At 43.4% G+C, this 16,732-nt stretch overlaps 2 protein-coding genes and 1 long non-coding RNA gene across 3 annotated transcripts; 2 read left to right on the forward strand and 1 right to left on the reverse strand.

Annotated features, from left to right (window-relative positions):
• The first annotated feature begins 1,562 nt into the window (after nt 1-1,562).
• On the forward strand, nt 1,563-7,381 carry ttc34 (tetratricopeptide repeat domain 34). The gene is made up of 7 exons (XM_062392486.1): nt 1,563-3,277; nt 3,531-3,753; nt 4,299-4,491; nt 4,790-4,956; nt 5,205-5,478; nt 5,602-5,816; nt 6,534-7,381. The coding sequence occupies exons 1-7, from the start codon at nt 1,563-1,565 to the stop codon at nt 7,074-7,076; spliced, it is 3,330 nt and encodes a 1,109-aa protein (XP_062248470.1). The 3' UTR covers nt 7,077-7,381.
• alas2 (aminolevulinate, delta-, synthase 2) lies at nt 7,330-16,064 on the reverse strand. Its single transcript, XM_062392001.1, has 10 exons — nt 15,907-16,064; nt 14,000-14,338; nt 13,778-13,873; nt 13,431-13,653; nt 12,550-12,734; nt 11,988-12,167; nt 10,822-10,986; nt 9,292-9,560; nt 8,268-8,430; nt 7,330-7,969 (listed from the first exon to the last, which is right to left on the reverse strand). The coding sequence occupies exons 2-10, from the start codon at nt 14,316-14,318 to the stop codon at nt 7,806-7,808; spliced, it is 1,764 nt and encodes a 587-aa protein (XP_062247985.1). The 5' UTR covers nt 14,319-14,338; nt 15,907-16,064; the 3' UTR covers nt 7,330-7,805.
• LOC133956731 (uncharacterized) lies at nt 10,934-12,785 on the forward strand. Its single transcript, XR_009921169.1, has 2 exons — nt 10,934-11,058; nt 12,473-12,785. It is a non-coding gene; the product is annotated as an uncharacterized LOC133956731 (long non-coding RNA).
• Nucleotides 16,065-16,732: the final 668 nt, after the last annotated feature.

Genomic DNA, 16,732 nt, shown 5'->3' on the forward strand with positions numbered 1-16,732 from the left:
ACACACACACCGCGTTGTCCCGGCCACTTTGACCGACAGATATTGAGTTACAGAAGCGGAACCAGACACTCTGAGAAGTGATCCAAATGTCTGAATTTGCGAAGTTGTGTTGGATCTGCTGTTGACCACAAAGGCCACATGAGCAGGTAGGTGGACTACGGGTCAAAACTCCTCCACGCGGGCAGGAGGGGCTATACACAAAATATTTGTTTGATTTCTACCAATTTATTTTGGCCATTTACAGTAGCCTATATTTATGGTCAGTCTAAGAGTAGTGGACTATTTTTCCCTTTAATAATCTCCTTAAATTTGTACATGCAATACAATAAATACACCACTATAAAATAAAATATATTTTACTGTAAACCTATATTCCATACAGAGCATATATAGTACCAGTACTGCTGGGTACATCTGAACATAGTTATTAGCAGGCAGGTTGGATTGATGGATTAATTCCCTCCCTGTCTTCTGTCTCTTCATGTTATCCCACACCGTCTGCATGATGCTGTGATCAGGGTCTGTGGGGGTCACATCAACTGTTGCACGACTCCTCTTTCTTCTTGTGACTGAGGATATTTCTTTATGACTCTAGCTATATTTGTTCAGGGTCACTGTGCAGCAGGGAACATTTGGGATTGATCAGACACCACCCTGCTGGTATACCATGATCGATTATGAACATTTGCACATTGCTGCTTTATATATATACTTTTTTTTAAAGGTTAATATATTATTTAGCTTGCTTTTGATCAGCTCTCTTACAGTAGGGCAACACTGATGGAGTTTGCATTTTATCACCATGGACTTTTTCACCATGACCTGTTTTTCATGGTGGGAAAAGCACATGTGTAGTAAAATCAATGATCGCTGAACTTCCTCAAGCTGCTTGAGTTTCAGGGTCCTGGTATTGTGTGTGTTGTCACACTGTCACGACTTACAGAGCAATTATTAATATTATTTCAGTTCGGAGAGCCTTCAGTTGAAAAGTGTACCATAAGAGAACAAAGTAATGTGATATGAAGGAGAGTCCATTAGGCGCTACCCCCCCCCCCCCCCCCCCTTCTAACTTTGTCATCAAAGTTGGAAGGGGGGGTGAGGCTTTGCACATTATATGAACCCCCCTCCCGTCCTCTAGACACGAGTATCAGTTGATGGGATCCAGACGGTGCTGACGATCTGAATGAGATGAGCGAACAGTGCAGACTAGATGATAAGGGAGGAGGACAGAAACCTTACAGTAAGAGAGGAGAGCAGATACAAATTTTGGCATAACGACATGATTGGCTGATTGAGATCACAGTAGAAATCTGATTGGATAACTGCAAACACCCAATAGTCAGCTGATTAGAAGGTGTTGCAGAGTGAGAGAGAATTGTGAATTAATGAGAAATAGAGATAGTCTCATGTTCGGTCTTAAGCTTCATCAGTAACACACTGTAAAAAATGTCTGCTGTGAAAAATTCATGTCTTGCTTTAAACATCATGGTTACACTTATGTTGTCTTCACTGTGACCAGGTGAAGAGAGAGAAGCAAATCGAGAGGAGCGTGCTGCCTGATTATGACGGCTGTTGTTCGACCCGGAGTCAACGTGTCAGGGCTCTGTGCGGATGGAAACAAGTTCCTTGAAGCTGGAGAGCTGGGGAGGGCTACCTCTCTCTACATGTCTGCCTTCAGGACCCACGCTGCCTCCACCATGTCCCATGTGCGGAAACTGGAGGAGCCCTGTCTGGCTGGAGTGATCTATACCCTGGAAAGTTGGCTTGATGGTCAGGGTGAACACCTGCCTGCCGAGGGTCTAAATAAAGGCTTGGCCGCAGTTTTTCTGTCCACACTGTGCCCCAACAATCTGTCTGCCACCATTTTCAAAATGGAGTCTCTCCTCCAGAATGGCCAGCAAGGCTGCTTGCAAATTGTTGCCCGCTGCACTGCTCTGCTCGAAGGGAAGAGAAACCCTCACCCAGATGGACCGACTCGAATGCTGCTGGAGATAACTCGAGCTCTGGCCTGCTTGTTGGCAGAGCCTCACAGTATCAAGGGGATTAAGCTTTACCTTAAAGCTTACCAGAGAAACAAATCTGAAATTGTCATGCTGGTGAAATCTAGACAGGCTCAGCATCTATCAAAAATAGTCAAGGCCTTTACCATCCAAATACTGCAATTGCATCCTTCTCTGTTGTCTGTTAACAGCGAGGTGGCCGTAACGTCAAAACAGGATGATAAGCTGAGTGCAGAGGCTTCTTCTGTAATCATTGAGTTTATGTTGGCTATCTCACCTGTTAATAGCGAGGTGCAGGAACTTCAAGCAGCATATCTGTTTTTGACAGGCAGGTTTGGGGACAGTGCAGATGTCTACTCTGCTCTCCTGAAATGTGGTCACTGCCAGGAAATGTCAGTGAGTAGCGCAGACAAGCCTGTCCATGACAGTCTGGAAAGGAGAGCTCGGCTCTTAACCAGTCATGCAGCTGCCTGCTTCTCAGCAGGTGGACGGACTGCGGAGGCATGTGGGGATCTGGGGGAGGCGTTTGAGATTCATCCTGCCACTGCCCGAACTTATTTCCAAAAGCTCTTCCCAGATCACGGCACAGGGATGGCTGCTCGCAACCACCTCCGTCAGCAGGCAGAGAAGGGCCTGTGTGGTTACAGAGAGAGGGTCCTTGTCCGTCCAGACCTGCGGTCCACCGAAGGAGTTGAACTCCTGGACCCTGCCATCACGCAGTTACGAGCCCTGTGCCATTTACAGCCTGACGGGGGAGGCAGAGAGCTGCGGGTACGACTGGCCGACTGTCTTCTTTTCCGGGGGGAACACAAAGAGGCCCTCTCTATCTGTAGCCAGCTAGCAGCTGCCCAAGGTCAGCAGAGCTACCAAAACACAGTCCAGGTTCTTCGAGGGTATGCAAGACTGCTTTGCGATGACCACAAGGGGGCGTTAGAAGACTTCCAGGCTGTGATTGAACACAATGCCCCTCATCCTTCCAGCTGCGTGCGGGCACTGTGTGGCAGGGGGCTCCTGCGCATGATGGGGGGCTCAAACTATCTCACAGCTCTCGACTATGTGACGGCCAGTGGGCTTCAGCCTCAGGAAACAGCACTTACCGTTCGCTGCTTGGTGCCATGGAACTGCCGGGGACTGCTGTTCACTGTTTTAGTGGAGCAGGGACGAGTCATGCTGGAGGGGACTGGAGAGCACGGATGCAAGTCCAGATCCACTGAAGACTCCCAGCAACCTCAGCAGGACGATAAGGGCCCTTCAAAGAGAGACAACCAAAGATCAGGGTATATGATGTTTGTATTTTGGACTATAGGCCTTTTGGCATTCTCACAATTTCATTTACCTGTCTCACCTGCTAATACACTGTCATGGCATACTTGGGACTTGAATATAATGGAGATATATTAGATTTCTTGGTAACACCAGTGCTTACCCTACTATGACAAATCAAAATGTAAAAATGTCTGTCCAAGTGTGCTCGCATCCTATCCCACTTAAACAAATACAGCACCTTCCCCCCCTCCTTTTGTGTGTTAGGACTCCTGCTGGAGTCCAGTCCCTGGCGGCTCTGCTGATGGAGCTCCAGCCAGACGCTGATGGGCCTCAGATCCTGGCAGCTGATGCCTTGTACCAACTTGGCCGTGTGGAAGAAGCCTACCGGCTAATGCTCTCTGTTGGGCCCACCAGTCCTCGAGCACCCATTCTGGCTCGCCTCGCCCTGCTGCAACTGCACAGGGGCTTTCTTTATGACACCAATCAGGTTTGTATTGCAGGGCAGACTCCTAATCATAACCCAGGGAATTTTTCTGCACATCTTGATAAACTACAGAAACATGAGGAAGTACAGAGCGGTCCGGCACATGGGAGAAACATCAGAGTAGTCAAAATCAACTGTGGTATCACTCATATGGTCAGCCTCAAATCAATTGATTCAGTTTCACTATTTTCACTAATTCATTTAATGAACACAAACAATAAATAATTCTTACGGAATCAATTAATTTCTTACGTATCCAAGCGATTTTAAGGGTTTTAATAGCTGGTGTTGTCATGTATTGTATTTCAAAAATTCCCCAAATTTGAAGATGTAGTTGCTGGGCTGTTATCATTTTTGATATTTATTGTTATATTAAACTGTTTAGTCTCAATCTCACACAATCAGCTGACCTGAACAACATTGTTAATTATGTACATTACTCTGAAGGAATGCAATTACATCGGCTAGCTTAATATCTTTAATCCTTAGTTTAAAAGCTTTTGCAGGGATAGAGATAACATTTTCACATCTGTCCATTTGTACCGCAGCTGCTGAAAAAGCTCATTCAGTGCGGTGACACGAGCTGCTTGCGGCCCCTGTTGGCGGTGGCACAACGGAAGGACCGTGCGTTGCTACAGGGACACTGCCACTCCAACGCAAAACGCATCCTGACCAACGCGAGAGAGGAGGGTGCTGTCAGGGAAGCTGTGGCTTATCTGTCCATCGCCATCATGGCATCTGGTGATTACAATATGATTGATTAAATATTTATGATTCTAAATGGTCTCAATCTGATTGTTGACTTAATTAATTAGAAGGATGTAAGAATTGAATCTGGATTTGCTTCAGTTCAGCAGAGGTTCGTGAAAAAAAAATTGTCTGTGCTAGTTAAAACCAGCCAGACAACCTGTGTAGAAACGTATACATTTCAAGCTAGTCTAATATGTATCCTACCTGCTTCTCTTTGTATTTGGATATCTTTTATGGATACAATAATATCTTACATACCACGAAAACAATACATGTATTGCTTCTTAAGGTGGTGAGGCAGCAGACTCCTTGCTGGAAAGAGCGAGGTGCTATGCCGTGCTGGGTCAACGAAAGACGGCCATCTTTGATTTCAGTGCCATTCTGAAGGAGCACCCGAAACACGTCCAGGCCCTCTGTGGAAGAGGCTTCACCTATCTCATGCTGAATCAACATACGGTATTTTAAGCTGAACCACTTTGTAAATACTGCTTCATGTACCTGGAAGACTTTACTCCTACTTTTCATTTCTTTCCCAATCAACTTTACAGTAATAGGTGAACTTCAGTAGTCCTAAAGTATAGTTGTGAAAACTGCAGTAAACCGAGTAAATCAGGTTTACAGGATCTCAGGTTTCAGGATCTTGTTTTCTTCAGACAGATGTTGCTTTACACAAAATTTCTGGTGCCGATTTTTCTTTTCCATAGGAATGCACTCATGATATCCTGTCAGCACTTCAGATAAACACTGACATAGTCACCAAAGACATTCTGTCACTCAAGGACAAGGCACAGAAGCTGGTCTGTGATTGGCTGCATCAGTTCTGTCGGACCAGTCTGTCAGACATCCTGGTAACCAGTGCCGTCCCCTGCCACGACGAGCAGCTCAGAGAGGCTTTTACAATCAGCAGAGCTCTGATGAGGACTGACTGCAGAGAGCCCAGATGGCATCTCCTCTACGTGGACTTGCTCTTAGCCAAAGGTGAGACGGGAACTTAAAGTCACCGGAAATGGTGGGAGTTGAATGTACAAAAATAACTACCGAAGCTGGCACTCCTTGTTTACAGTAATCCTTACTCCTGCTGATGTGGTCCATCCGCCTCAGGTGACCTTAAGGCTGCAGGCGCTCATCTGTGCCAGGTGTTCGGCCAGGAGCCAAGAGACGCAGCGGCCCAGGGCAGGGTGGGTGTGGTGGAGGCCTGGCAACAGAGCTACCGCAGCGCAGCGTGCAGGCTCAGCAGACTGACGGAGAAAGACCCGTCCAGTCTGGACTTGCTGATGGCCCTGATCCCATTCAATCAGCGAAAGCACACGGCACAGGTAGGCCTCAGTGCTGGAGTCCTCGATGATCAGTTTTTTAAGAATGAGAATCAAAGGCAACAGGATTTGTTCTGAGATTATGAGAATCAAATGCAGCAAACTGGTTTTATCATTTAGCTTGAGAGACATTTCATCACAGAGGATAAATGTACCCACATGATCTTCTTTGAGATTGACAGAGAGGAAGATAAATTACTGTTTCAATTAAATAGATAAACATATTAAATAAAATAAAGCATTTAGGATCATAATATGTTCAATTCAAGTCACTAAGACTGTAACAAGTCTTCACGATTTTTGGGATTTAGACAGTTTTGTATGTACTGTCCAGTATATTTATACAGAGTGCACTCTCATACAGAGACAGAATGAATCGAGGACCCCCTTGAAAATGAGGTGATTTTTCTCCTGTTAGTAATTATGTGTGACGATGAAGAATTTCATGCTGTCTAATAGGTGGTGTTGTTTTTCAGTCCAATCCCACTGACAGAGCTGAGCTGTCTGTAAAACCTCTTATTTTACTTTACATTGCAAACTGCACAAAACAGCAATGGCATGATACGTATTTCATATGGTCAGCAAGTTCAGAGAAGAAACTGATGTATGGTGTTTCCATAACCTATGCATCATTTTACATCTTTCCCTCACATTGCTTCAGTGTATTTACTGTGTATTTGTTGACAGCATATTATTTTTTCTGCATAAATATCAAAACAGGCAGCCGCGCAGGAGGCCAGTGGTGTGTCATCAGGTGGCCAGTGGGATCAGGCCCTCACTCTTCTGACTGTAGCTGTGAAAGCAGTGGGTAACCACAGACTCCAGTATTTTCGCCAGCGGGCCGCCTGCCTCGCTCAGCTTGGCTTGAATGAACGAGCGATAGCTGACCTTGACATCGTTATCCAAAAACACGGTGGCTCCGACTCCGGCCGCTCCGATGACCAAGTCTTGGCGGAGGACCTGTGTCGGCGAGGGCGCTGCCTGGTGCTCTGTTCCAGAGAAGGAGCGGCCCTGAAGGATTTCACTCAGGCCCTGGAGCTCCACAGGGACCAGGCCATCCACTGTGTGGAGGCTGGTCTGGGGAGGCTGCGTCTGGCTGAGTGCTACCTGCGGGGGGCGCTGCAGCACTATGGCGAGCAGCAACTCAGCAAAGCCTGGACATTGATTGAATGTGGCCTCGCTATGGACAGTGAGAACCCAGAGCTCCGCAGACTGAGGGCAAAGGTCAAACGGGAAGTGGCCAGCCCCTGCAACGTCAACTAGCGTTCATAGTCAGAGAATCAGATAGGACACAGCAGCTCCAGCTGAGTTTATAAAACGAAAGTGCCTGAACCCGATGTCATACCGTCAAACTGATGAGAAATCATACGTGTTATAGGACATTCGCTGGTTCTTTAACGACACAGTGTTTTAATTAATATAATGTCCTCCAAGAATGAACTGCAGTTTTATTAATCAATGTCTTTATAATCACAGCATGACAGAACATTGATAAGATAGGAAACTGTGAATCATGGATTTTGTAGATTTCTTTTATTATCCCTTATTAAATGAACCACTGAACTTTGTTAATTCATACATTTGATCCTTGTAACATCACTAATTGAATACTTGTGGAAATGGAAAACAATACATGACGGTCATATTGATATTATGGCATCAAGAGAGTCACTCATCATGAAATAGATAGCCGGGTTTATTTCAAACCATCACACTCTGATAAATGATTTAAGAAAGTGCCTGACGTGCAGGATTTATCTAAAATCACAGAAGGCACAATTTTCTTTAATGATATTTAAGCATAATTTGAGTGTATATAAAAACAGGAAAACAGGAATGAATACTGGAATTTAGTTCATACCGCTGACGTTAAAGAATGATTTAAAACATTACTACTCCTTTAGGTGCACCTGAAGCAGACATTATAATTTGGAATATAGCTTTAAATGTGTACATAACCTGTGTCACAGGTTTGTAGAAAGTACTCTGGTGTTACACAGACACAGTGATGTATCGCGGTTCCATGTTTCCGAAGTAGGATTTTTCCCACTCGCTCATGAGGTCAAAATGCAGCGGGCGGTCACAGAAGGTGCAGGAAGCCGTGGCCGGGCTGTTGAGCCGGAGCCCCACCTCCTGCCAAACCTCCACCAGGGAATCTGTGAGCGGAACACACACGCACATTAATGTGAATCGGCAAAGAAATAACAACATGTATTTCACAGTTGTGCAAGTTACAGCTCTGGCTCTTTTACCTGCAACACACTAAGATTATGATGTGAGACGACAACATGAGGATATTGTAATTTTTATTGCATTGCCGTATTTGGTAACAGGTGGGTGCACCTGTTACCAGTATACGTATAAATAAGTATAAACATGAATCATACAGTCCCCAGTTCACTTGATTTAACATTAATTACAACAACTTATATGAGTCAGGATCCCCACACTCACCCACAAAGTACTCCATCATGGCGGGGTCGTGATGGGGAGACGGAGCTAAACGCAGCAGCTCCTCGCCACGAGGCACTGTGGGGTAGTTAATGGCCTGGACATAGATGTTGTGTCTCTCCAGCAGGATGTCGCACACCTTGGTGTTGAGCTCAGCGTTACCCACCTAGGAAACAGACCAACGATTTGTGACATTAACCATTAAGAAGATGTTTTGTATCTGCACAATCAGGTTACACATCTAGAAATTAAAGTCAGTACTGGGATATATACTAAATTAGTTTAATTTTAGACTCAGATATTTGTTTATCACTTGATATTAAAGTGATGCATTTTGAACAATGAAGTACATTTACCCATAAGCATCAAAATGATGCAATATAAAAGTGTTTTTTTTTATCTGTCACAAAGGAAAAATGAAGGCCTTCCTCATATCATTGATTGTGGCTTTGTATTTTTAGTGACAGTGAGTCAGCAGGAACAAAACCAGGACATACAAAATGCATCAACTTAATGAAATTGAATCATGTTTGATTACCTCCACAAAGGAGGTTATGTTTTCACCTCTGTCCGATTGTTTGATGATAGCATGATTACGCAAAAACTACTGGACAGATTTCCATAAAACTTGATGCAAGTCTGTGATATGGGTCATGGACGAACCCATTCAATTTAGGTGCGGATCCAGGATATTTTTTCACTTTCTTTAGCATTGCATGATAGGGTGTATGGGCAGACATGTTTAGGGAACTGATATTTATGAGTGTGTTTGCTTTGGTGCAGATCCAAATCTGGATCACGGGAATTTAGATGTGATTTCATAAGGGAACTGTTGGGTCTGGGTGGTTTGGTTATTTTCACCTGCACTTTTCCTACAGTAACATGGGAAAAGTGGAAAAGGCCTAAACAACAAAGCAACCACTTATAACTTTGTAGGTTGCCATAGATTTATTATACATCATAATCACGAGTTCACAGAGAGAGATGATACAGTAGTGAAGGCAGCAGCAGTGCTACGTCCTCCTACCTGTATGGGGATGATGTGGCTGGGGCAGTTGAGCACAGGCAGGCCGTTATCCAGGAGCAGCTGCCTCATGTGTTTGACGTTCCTCTGGTGGGCTCTGCGGAGCCCCTGGCCTTCAGGGCTCTTCAGCACCCGCACAGACTCCAGGGCTCCAGCCAGGACCATCGGGGGCAGAGCAGTGGTGAAGATGAAGCCTGCTGCGAAGGAGCGCACTGTGTCCACTAGGGCGGCGCTGCTGGCGATGTAGCCCCCCACACAGCCAATTGCCTTTCCTGGAATACAAACAGACCACAGGGGTTGACAGGAGGGAATCAATGAGAAGGGAGGAAGAGCAAATCACTGACCATCTTAGATTTCAGAGAGGAACAATTATACAGCTAATATTACATAATATTTAACTTTTTAATATAATGCATTGTTGTAGATAATACAACCAAATAATAAAATAATATGCACTGTGGAGTATATCATTAATATCATTTTGAATTTAGCACTTTTAGTTGTGACTAAACTAAACTTGGTGTATTGGTGTTTTGTTAATTTTAGTAGTGTTGAATCAGAGTGATATTTTATTAGTTTATTTATTTGATAGGGACAGGTGTAAGTGAGCCAGAGTTGAGTTAGCTGCATAAGCTAATTTTGCTTATACGTTGTCCCTGTAGCCAGTTCTTACAAGGCAACCCAAAATAAAATAAAACTGCCTTTGTTGTATAAATGCTAAACAAATATCTATGAAAAAAGTTCATGTGTGTTGTACAAACTAGCTTTACAACAAACCCTTGATCGAAACACTACATCCAATACAGTACAATACTGATGATGTAAAATAGGTAAAACAAAGAAAACAAAGAAGACTATTAGATAAAACACAAATATATTCTGTTATGAAAAAAAAAAGGACTTCAACACCACACAATTCTTTCTTCAGTATTTAAATGACTCGGCTGCTTACAATCACTTTTTGAAGTCCCAAAGAACAAATAACTTGGTGAATGATAAATAACTTTTTATTCTTGTTCACATTTTGCTTTATTTATTGCCGGGAGTGAACACTTGCCCACGTGCCTTGATAAAGTCTTTTGAGGTCATTCAGGGCTAGTTGAAACGTGACCTGTGGTTGACGGGGATAAACCTTCCAGTCGTCATAAAGGGACTCGCAGCACGGACTCTGTGATGATGGTTTTTATCAGTGTGGCCAGAGAGGGAGCAGAGCTGGCACCCAGCTGATAAAACCTCTCCTTCTTTGGATGAGAGCTCTCCTGGCCTCTTTCTAACCAGCAGGGGAGCGGCATCATGCTTGTTGAGTCCTAATGCTGCGGCCTGAGGACATTGTGCGAGGTTGTGAATGGGAGTATAGCCAAGAGGAGAGCCAATTAATCTCTGGCAGTTCGGGGCCGTTTGCCTTGCCCTTCTTGTTGCAGTGGCGAAAGGACATGGTGGTGGACGACTGATGTGATGTTATCGGTGAGGGAGTGTGCCTTTTAATGTCTTTAATAAAACAAACCAGTGGGGTTTCCCTCATCAAGTACTCACCCAAGGTCCCAGACACAATGTCGATCTTGTGCATGATGTTGTCCCTCTCCCCCACTCCAGCTCCGTGGAGTCCGTAGAGGCCCACGGCGTGAACCTCATCAACAAACGTCAGAGCTCCGTAGCGGTGAGCAACATCGCACAGCTCCTCCAGAGGACATATGGCACCTGAGAGCCCCAGAGAATGAAGTGGCTTAATTAGAAGTGTCAAGTGAAGGTGAACAGATGGAGATTTGGACGGTAAATGTCACCATGGTGTAGTGTCTACATACATATTTGTGTTTTATAGCAAGATGAGGATGTTTTTCTCTATGAGTCATTACTTTTTTCTATTAAAAGTCTTCTGGATATAGTCACAGCCATCCGCTCAGTCCACTTTTGCTTGTACGTAGCTGTACGAAGCTGTCACATGATGTAATATCAGATAGAGAGAAAAAGCTGAGAGTAACATTATTTCCTCCCATGGTAGCCAGTGATGGATGAGCAGATACTGCAAACTGAATAACTGTGGATCATAGAAACGGACGACCAACCAAAAGTTTTAGAACAGCCCAATTTTTCCAGTTTTTTGGAAAAAGTTTCATTAGGAAAAGCCCAGTGAAAAACATTAAATGAGGATAAGCAAAACTACTAAATAACTATAAGTTACAGTTTTCCTGCAGCAGTAATATCTGTCTGTCTGTACAATGGCAATGTGGAACATGTAACAATAAAATTAATAATAAGAATGCTTATGATTGTTATTAACACTATTACAATCCTATAAACCCGTCAATGATTCATAAAAAATACAATTAACAACTTTTTAGTTGACATTTCTTCTCTTTAACAGTTGTTTGAAAAAGGGCTTTTGATCCATACCTTTAGTATTTCCAGAAAACAAATACAAATCTTAAGATATAAAGAAAACAGAAATGATTCCATTCAAAGAAATCAAATCAAATTTTAATGACAGTTTATCAAATAACACTGACATTGCATGTTGAACTCCAAATTGTCATCATTTCGTTTTTGCAGGATATCAGGTTGATCTAAGTGATCGAACAGCTCACTTCCCTTACACATAAAAAACCTACTTAAACATTTTCAATAGATTCATCCACTATATATTGAACTAAATATTCAAAATATGTTAAATCTAAACAACCCTGACACATCATCGCACTCACCGTCCATCGAGTGCACCGTCTCGAATGCCACTATTTTGGGAGTGTTGGGGTCTGAGTGCTGCAGCAGCTCCTCCAGGTGTCGGCTGTCGTTGTGGCGGAAGATGAAGCGCTTTGCTCCGCTGTTCCTGATGCCCTGAATCATCGATGCATGGTTCCCTGCATCTGAGTAGATCTCACAGCCTGCAGGTCACAGAGAACACAACAGACCCGTGGAGATAGAGCATCAAACCCCGAGAGACACCGACAATGTATGAATCATGAGATGTATATATATATTTTTGTCCGGTATGTGAGTCTCGAAATTGGTTACAGCTCATCTGGAAATGTGACAGTGACTTGTCCTGGCTGTCATCATCTGATGTAGTACTTTACGTACAGTGTGTTACTGTACAAATAATATTATCTTCTGCACTGAAAATTGTATATTAAGTTAATATTCCCTTTATTTTTATTTCTTATTATGTTTTCTTGTCTGCCTCATTCAGATTTTCTGCTGCTGTAACAAGTGAACTTCCCTCAAGCTTTGGATCAATAAAGTTTAGCTTTAATCATCTATATTTACCTGGCAGCATTTTAGCTAAGGTGAAGAGGGTGGAGTCGTTTGCCACGAAGCAGGAGGAGAAGACCAGAGCTGCGTCCTTCTGGTGCAGCTGGGAGAGCTCCTTCTCCAGAGACACGTGGAAGTTACTGGTGCCGGAGATGTTCCTGGTCCCACCGGCTCCTGCGCCGTGTCTGTCCAGAGCGTCACTGAGAGGATCCAGAGCAAAATGGAAAATAAAACACCAGCCTCACAAAATCCAGGCCAAGTCCTGACACTTTCTTTTAAATGTTCTTTCAACTTCCCCCTGAAATAACCTCTCAAAAAATGATTCACCTCGAACCCTACGGATAAAAACATCTCCTTTTCAGAAAGATAGTAAGAATGGACAGAACCCCACACGTACATCTGCCACTGAAGTACAAATTGTGCAATGGCTAGATTCAACTTCAGGTTTAGTGTTTTGTTTTTTGCCAGAGCCAGAGATTCATCTTTGAATTAGAGTATGATACAAAAGAAGTGAAATTAAAACTATCTTTACTAATGTGACATTTGACACCTTGAGTTGACCTGAGACATGACAGAGGGATGTCTGTCATGACACTAGTCTCTAGTTAAGGCCTGCTATAATCATGGAAGAAAAATTAGACAATGACGGAAAAGTCCTGACAATTATTAGTCCTATGCATTAAAAGGCCTGATCTCTACTATATATATAAATACTCTTTTAACACAGCTTTGAAAGGAAATTCTGAGTCACACTTACAAATGACTTGCAGCTTACTAATTAACCTGACTTTAACTTTCTTTGACAAGCCCTGGGATTTAACTTCCTAACCTCATCTCCTCTGACTTGACACTCTCTGTGGACTTCCCTCTGAACACCTTCGTCTGTCTCATTGTACCTGATGCCCCTGAGGACCCTCGGGTGCCGACTCATTCCCAGGTAGTCGTTGCTGCACCAGACGGACACCTGGGAGCCCTCCCGCCCACGGACGGAGTAATCCTCTGCGAAAGGGTAGACCTGGACGCTCCTGTTCACCGTCTTGAAGACCCTGTACGTGTGGTCCTTCTTCTTCTCGCCTATCTTCTCAGTGAAGAAGAGGTCGTAGTCGTAGCTGGGGCCAACTGCAAGGTGGATGAGTTTGACTTTAAACATCCAATTAAGCACATATACATTTTGCACATATCATTGCTGCATTAAATTAGCTGTACTGGAGGCTTTCTGCCCTTTTAACATGTAAAAACATACCCATGTTGTCTGTAAGGAGGTGGGTGATGGTGTTGGTTTGAGGTGATTTCGGGAGCAGTGAATCTTTAAACCCCTTTAACAGAGATGTCATCAAACCTGTGAGAGAGCAGAGTAGGTCTGTCGGTTTAAAACGTTGATATTTTTAATCTTTGCTTTTTCTAAAGTTCAATTTCAGTCACTCATGGTGTTGTGTATGTTCACTGCAGCATCACGTCCCCAGACCTTCTTTGACGTCCTCCTGCACTTCCGGACTGGCTTGGACCATCCCAATCTGAGAGGACACGAAAGGGCAGCCCTTCGACACGGACTCAGCCAGCTGAGAGGCCGTCTGAGTCGACATCATCCTCCGGTCCATCGTGGGAAGATGGTTGCTCTTTGACAGACTCAGCCTGGAGTCCAGGGAGGCAGAGCGGCTCACGGTGATCTGGCGAACGATGATGGGGCACTGATCAGCCAGAGACAGCAGGGAGCCTCCTGTCCTCCGCAAAGCTGCCTTAGGCACGGCCTTCAAGAAGGGGCAGTGGTGGAGGAAGGCGGCCATGGTACTGCAGCTGTTTAACCCTGAGTTAGGACATGAACAAATATTTCAGCATCTGCAGTGTATTCGTTTGTTGTAGTCATTGATTCAGACGTAACATTAACAGCCACACTAACACAATTAAATAGTCAGCTTGTTATCACCTTAAAGGGATAGTTCACCCAAAAATGATCTTATCACCACTCACCACTATGCCGATGGAAGGGTGAGAGAAGTGTTAACAACATATTGAGGATTAAAGGACTTGGAAAAACTTGTCCATACATTCATCTCTTTTGTGTTCACAGTCTCTCTACAAATTCAATCAGAAAGAGGCTGTTTCTAAATGTTGACGCTGGAGTCCCCACAAACATCAAGAAGGTGGCGCATATCATTGCAGTTCCGAGATCAGTCTGTCGTTTTTTTAAAGATCTTTTATACGCTTATGGAATTTATTTTAAATGCCTCTCAAAGTTGCTTTTACAAATTGTCATAATGCCTTTTATATTTTATGTAATGCACTTTGAATTTCCTTGTTTTTGAAATGTACCATACAGATAAACTTGCCTTGTGTGAAACAGTATTAAATGTTTATTTTTCCTCAAGAAACAGTTTCCCCCAAAGAACAACCTCTGTGCAGGGGACCAAAATATAAAACTGCAGGAGTGTGACTGAGCTTGACAAATTGTTTCATAAAACTAAAATCCCATCAAACTTGGTCATGTTATTAAAAAGTCTGTAGATGTAGGAGATGGTCCAGTTTTACCCCAGGGAGCAGCAGGTGCCTCCTCCAGGGTGTGGCAGGTTGCTGCTGCTTATCTTCACCCTGCAGGCCCTGACAAATGTCACCCGCTGAAGCTGATCACCGTGGAACAGCTATCAAATATTCCTCTATAAAACACAGCAGGGATGCATCTGCTGCAATCCGCTTTACTATTGTCGCACTGCTGTTTTAAAAAACCTGTTTCGCTCCAGACTCTGAGGGGAAAAAAGGAATTTTGTCTGAAATAACAATCGCTCCGTGAATAAATGATGCCAAAATAAGACATGTGCTTCATCCAGACTCTAATTAGCTGATGAGCTCCTTTGTGTGTAGTTGAGTTTAGAAACAGAGGCCCAGCCGTATCATTTCCCTCCCAATAGGCTGCGGTCAGCAGATAAGGCAATTCTTAGAATCTGTGGATTTCTCTTGTGGTCAGATGTTATCGTTAGACGCTCTGTCAAACACCAAAGCTATAAACACAACAAGTAGGTCAAACTTAAATCCAGCTTTTATCGTCGACATGTGACTAGGAATAGGCCCCTTACAAAAAGAGCACTACATGTCCTTAAATTATCTATGGACTGGTATATACATGTATATTAATTATTTAAACATTTTGAATCCTTACTCATTATTTACAAAAGGAAGAAAATGCACGATATGTTAGCCACTACATGAATAAATACATAAATACCATAAAGAATAAATAACAGCAGCTGATACACATTTTAATGAATGCCACCGCAACCTTTACTTACATTTGAAGTAATGAAACATGATAATAATGAGAGTAATTATAACAATAAATAAGTTATGATGAATAATGAGAATTGTGAGGAAGAAGCTCACCTGTTGACCTGCACTGAGGACGAACTTTCAAACAGCAAATAGGCAGCTGGTCGGAGAGTGTCAACAGTTACTGGTCATTTAGTCCAAGTGCATCATGCAATCAGCTGGGCTCCCACCCCTCAGAGGGGTCATATGGGTTGAAGTGCGTGGGGCCACCCACTGAGTCATGTGTGTGTGTGTGTCTCTCTGGGAGTTGCAGAGAGGCTGATAAGCTTCCAATAAAGTTTTTCTACTCCCTCCGCCGTGTTTCATGACTCAATGATCGACGTCTCATTTTGATGTCTGAGTCGTTAAATGCAGAAATGCTGCATTTTCCAATAACAACTCCAAAAAATTCCACAATTATGTAGCTGGAGAGAGTTACTGATATTTACCTCCTGTGACACAAGGGTATCCCGTATGTATGATGCCTACCAATTATGTTTTTTCATTTTCTATTTGAGATCATTTTTACTCAGGCACTTGATTGTCTTTTATGATTATTGCTGCTTTTTTGCACTTGCACATGGGTCCTGTGACATCCAATTTCTTTCCACTTTATCTTTAACATATTTCCCTTGATTGACATAAATTAACTGGACATTTTTAGCTGACTTTTATATCCCTTTGTTTCCCCTGTTATCTGCTTCGTTTATTGGAAAATTCAATACATATCTTTTTTAATAAGCTCATGGGAAAATAATGGGAGTAATGAATTGTCAGAGAAGTATTAAAATGACACTTCAGATAATACAAACGCACCCTCTGTCATCCAGCCTCTAAACTGTTTGTCCTACACTGTATGTTTGTGTGTGTGTGTGCGTCTTCGCCAGCAGATGGTGCATTC

Source organism: Platichthys flesus, chromosome 7, assembly GCF_949316205.1.
Source record: "Platichthys flesus chromosome 7, fPlaFle2.1, whole genome shotgun sequence".
NCBI classification, from domain to species: domain Eukaryota; kingdom Metazoa; phylum Chordata; class Actinopteri; order Pleuronectiformes; family Pleuronectidae; genus Platichthys; species Platichthys flesus.